Below are 5,282 nucleotides of genomic sequence, written 5' to 3' on the forward strand. Positions count from 1 at the left end.
CCCCCCCCCCGTCATCACATACCCTTCACCATACATAGAGCTAGGCATGGGGAACTTTCCATAAGATCATCTCTCAATGCAAATCAGACGAGCTATTAAGCTAAGTGAAATAACACTATGCCAATCTCTAACAACAATAAAAAAGTAACATTTCAAGTCACTTTCAGGAGTAATACACAAATAAAAAAACACATGCAAAATGCACATTTTCTCTCTCCTTTGTAAAAAGGGAATTTTGAGGCCGTGCCAGATTTAAACCAGAGAGTTTTTTAATATATGGGCCGTTGTAACCGACGTGTTAAAGGACTCGTAAGCTTTCTGAAACAATCTGTCCTGGTTGCGCAATTATCAAAGACAGTGTCGAGGAGACACAGCACAGTTTAGCTCACACTGCGGGACAAGTCGGTGCAGGACATACTCTATATGGGTGAGCTACGGGAGGAGCTGGAGAGGCATAGGTGAGCAGAACTTAGGCTGTTCTGCTGCTGTTATCCTGACTCAGGGATCATTTTACACAGACTACTACGTTGATGTTGGCGTTAAGAGTAAAATACTTCTACATTTTAGAAGACAGTGTGCGAGACGTTTTCTCAACGTGTTGTTGCAAGGAATCCATACTTTCCCTGTTGCTGGAAGCAACCATGTTATTTTTAGACGTGATGCGTTGACATAAATAATTTGCAACGACAAATTGTCCCAGCCCTAGATGTTGGCTACCTAGATAACTGTAGAACGTTCTGGGGAAAGCTTGTTCTGATTAGGAGAAACAGCATTAATCCTACTTTGGACGGAGCTGCTCTCATATCAAGAAATCTGACCGAGTCTATTATCTGTCATAACCATGACAACCCAAGGTTGAAATCAGTAATTAGAGGTGCAGTGCTACGTGCTTCTCTGTGCTTCCAGCGGAAGCACAGAGAAGCACGTAGCACTGCTGATAGCACAGAAATAGTCCGCAATCTGAGATCCTGGAGAAGGTAGTCTCTAATCAGTTATGTGATTTTCTTCAAAGCATTAGTCTATTTGAGGACTTTTAGTCATGATTTAGAAAGCATCATTGCACAGAGACAGCACTGGTGAAATTTACTAACGACCTTCTAACTGCTGAAGACACTGCCTCTGTACTTGTCTCACTAGATTTTAGTGCTGCATTCACAACGCTTTTGACCATACCATCCTGTTACAGAGGTTGGAACATTTAGTTGGCATAAAAGGAATAGCACTAAGTTTGTTCAAGTCCTATTTATCTGATCAAGCTCAATTTGTTATGTTAACAAAGAATCCTCCAGGCACGCTAAAGTTAGCCATGGCGTTCCACAAGGCTCAGTGCTTGGACCAATTCTATTGGTATATATGCTTCTTCTAGGCAATATTATATGGAAACAGTCAATTGACTTTCACTCACATGCAGATGACACCCCATTATATCTATCAATCAAGCCAGACGAAACCAGTCAGTTAGCTAAACTTCAAGCATGCATAAATGATATAAAATCATGGATGACTTACAATTTTCTGATGTTAAACTCAGTAGGTATTGTGCTGGGCCTGATAAAATATGTAGATTGAAGTGATACTGGTGTTAAAGACCCACTGATCGCTGTCTGATTCCCTGATATGAATGCCTGCATTGCCTTCTGGGATATTGGCTTTAAATACACCCAGCTTGGCCCATATGATAGTGTTCTGTCTTACAGCATTCTGTAATATTTCACCGGTAATAAGACTGAAATAATATTAAAATAAAGAAATGCATACCATGATTACATCTAAAAAAAATGTATATAGATGTAGCATTATAGTAGCATCAAATCCAGTTTTCCTGGCAATGAGACCGAAATAGTAACACTAAAAGAAATACATATAAACCATGACAAGATCTCATGAATAAATTTTGATTAAAACATCAGTTATAGGGCTAAAAATAACAATAATTGCAAAGCTGTATACAGCTTCTCTGCTGCAGCCCGACTTGCAGACAGAATTGTGCTGTGATTACAATAGATGCTTCCCATTGAAGTACATTACTTCAAAAAACATGCTGAGCATCACAAAAGAAAGCAGATAAAACGTGTCCGTGTACACAAATCATAAATTAAATTACTTGAACATTTCAAAAAATGCCTTGAGGCTGGGTTGTGATTTTGTGGATAAAGCTAAATTTATCATATTTGCTTGTAATGTTTTCTTCATAAAAATAAGCCAACAGCCAGATATATCTCGGAACAATATTATGAGCCAGTTGGCTAGCTTTTCTTTTAGCCACCAACGTAAATTCATGTATTAATGCACAACCAGATCGCATTCCCTTTCATAAATAAAGAGGAGGAAGAGGGCCAATTCAGGATGGCTTTCGAACCCTTTCCTGCTGACTGACGGACCAAGGTTGACTAGTGTTTTTGCCCACGTTCAATCACTGTCCTTTTTTTAGCATTTTTGATGTTGTCCTTCAGTCAAATATTTTCTTTATCTCTTTGCTGATCCTCCCCCAGCATCAGCAATAACCATCCAATAACCTGCTTTTTTTTTAATAGGGTTTTAACGTACTACTCCCTGAAAAACCTGCCTTTGCCAGTACAGGCATTAATAACTACAAATAGCCAATCTTCTCGCTAATGGTCTTATTTGATTATGTAGGTCATATAGAAGCATCAGTATTAAATTATGACGTTTCATAACCTGTTAAATACTCCTTGTTATTTTCTACTTACTTTACTTTAATAAACTGCTTAAACTTTACTTAATAACTAAAATAAATAATCAGGTTATTTGATAAAGTCAAACTTGAGGAACAATACTGCTGACATGAGAAAAGCTACCAACAGCTTTAAAATTATTTTTGCATATTAAATAGCAGGCATTTAATAATTGATTTCCTGCTGAGTGTTTTATTCAGATGTGTATTTGATAGACTACTCCTTCGATGATGCCTATTACTTTAGTGACGACACATTGCCACTCACAGGAAATGGCTTACCTAAAGATACTGTACACAAATATTTTTGTCTTACTTGTTTTATTGAGGCATTGTTTAGATAACTCACATAGACTTTGCCCGAATAATGGAATGCACTTCTGATCAGGCCATAAAATGGGTGCTGGGAGGCTGATGGGAGAGGGGGATTTCCTACAGACATTCAACTCTAGAGGTGTTGAAATGAATCGTTGCCTCTATATGTGGACCTGGGGGATTCTGAATCCATGCAGTTAGTGACAATAATCAATTATTGCCTCCTAACATTAATTGTTTATTTTCCGGTTGCTGCTTTATTAGCTTTTGTCTGTTGTCTGCTGTGGTCAAACTCCTCTACATTCAGGAAGTGTTTTTTTAAAAGCAGATACAATAAAAAGTGGGTTTGATATACGTATATGAAGGAAGAAAACCAATCACACAAACATCCATGCCAGACAACTGAAAGTGACCTGGCTTAATGACGGAGAAATACATCTCAACTACAAAATTAAGACAAATATTAAATCTTTAAGAGACGCGCTTTAAATCGGCATGCACTTTAATCCATTATTTTGATAACTTTCTGGGGTAGTTTACACCACCACTTCTACGAGCCGAGCAACGTTATGTAGATAACGTGCGTGATGTGAGTCTTAAATACTGGAATTCTTAAGTAAGTAACGTTATTTTTGCGGATACATTCAACGCCGAATTGAGGAGAGAGAACTAACAATTCATAAAATACAGTTTGGCCCAGAATCTAGGACAGATACGCATGGAAATTGTTAAGATAACTTCAAATGACGTATCGACATTTGGGTAGCACAACATGGAGAAACGTTAGGGTATGTAGCCTAGGTTTTATTCCATGAATGTTATTACTAATTTACTTAGAGTGTAAGACTCAGTGTTAATTTACCCATAGCAATTGAACTTAAGAACTTAGAACAGCTCACTGTCGTGTATGCTGAGGGGAAACGAGCTTGAATGAACTTGTTAGGCTACTTTTTTAAGACTACGAGGAATGTCGCACCCAGACTCAAGAGAGACAGAGGGACTTTGACGGATGAATGTGACATTCTCCGAAGAGTCTGGTGGAAACAAACTAGCAAACAAACTGAAAATCCCATACAATTATCCTATTTTGCCGTAATTGCGAAGGCGATATTTGATTGTCAATATTCAACCAGACCACCACATAAAAGAGCCCACTTTAAAAGACTTCTGAGAGCTAACAGCCTACATGTTGAAAAGTTTGGATGCGCTCAATGGAGTGACTCACGCAACCATTGTTTTTTACTTTCAGAAAATGCCATCTTTGTAGGAGCGAAACAGAAGTATTTTAACAACGTAACTCTTAACAAACAGAGGCAGCAGTTGGGCCCACTACAAAAGCAAACTTTTTAGCGGTGTACGATTTAAACGACACTTACCATGTATTGTAGAAAATGTGTCATGCTTTACTAGCGATGTCTAAATCCACAGAATTACAGGTAGTCATTTCCAAAGTTTAATTTGCGGCGAAGTGCTTTGACAGGCGTTGTGCTACTGTCCCAAAGTCTAGCGCAGGTGTGCGTAATGACGTAGGCCTACTTGGGCTGGGCGGTACCATGCCCAGTAGCCAATCCTAGAGCCACCATCCGACCACAGACAGACAGATAGATAACGCGTACAGAAAGACTGTATCCAATACAACAAAACACAGACCAGTGACTAAGAAGTATTTAAATCATTTACTTAGGCCAAAGTACAAATACCAATGTAACAAGTAAAGCAATTTGTCCGTGGTGGACAACAAGAAACATCTAAACTTTTTTAAAGAGTCACAAGCCAAAAGGGTTTTAAACCACTCGTTTATTCTGTAACGATGCAATGTATTTACAAACTTGTCATAGGTTTTTAATAGAAGTATGAGTAGAAGTATAAAGTAACATGGAAATACACAAGTTAAGTAGGCCTACAGTACTGTACTGTATATTGTAAATATACTCAGTGACTTTACACCACTGACATAAAGCTAAAAACAGTGGAGGAAAAACTACTTAGATCCTTTACTTGAGTAAAAGTAAAATTATGTGCCTCACTTGAGTAAAAGTACAGATGTAGTATAAGAAAAATATATTTAAAGCAGGCTATCAAACGCATTTATAACACAACAGGGCCCCAGGTAATTTACAAATGCAAAATATGTAAATAAAACCTCTTCTGCTTTTACACACTGTATGTTACCTTGGGAATATAGAAGTCACTACGAGTTCCAAGTAGTTCCGCTGTGGCCCAGGTTAACAGGGAAAACACACTATTGCACAATTTCCTCTCCTAACAGACA

The 5,282-nt window shown here is 38.1% G+C and overlaps 1 protein-coding gene across 6 annotated transcripts in view; it reads right to left on the reverse strand.

Moving 5' to 3' along the window:
• Window positions 1–4,581, reverse strand: part of hdr (hematopoietic death receptor) — an 11,539-nt gene extending 6,958 nt beyond the window's left edge. For all 6 annotated transcript variants that reach the window (XM_034871908.1, XM_034871907.1, XM_034871910.1 and 3 more), the window contains exon 1: window positions 4,387–4,581. In XM_034871908.1, coding sequence (XP_034727799.1) covers window positions 4,387–4,410 — 24 coding nt within the window. In that variant the 5' untranslated portion in view covers window positions 4,411–4,581. The remainder of the gene's footprint in view (window positions 1–4,386) is intronic.
• Window positions 4,582–5,282: the final 701 nt, after the last annotated feature.

The sequence above is a fragment of the Etheostoma cragini genome, chromosome 5 (genome assembly GCF_013103735.1).
Source record: "Etheostoma cragini isolate CJK2018 chromosome 5, CSU_Ecrag_1.0, whole genome shotgun sequence".
In the NCBI taxonomy this organism is placed as follows: Eukaryota; Metazoa; Chordata; class Actinopteri; order Perciformes; family Percidae; genus Etheostoma; species Etheostoma cragini.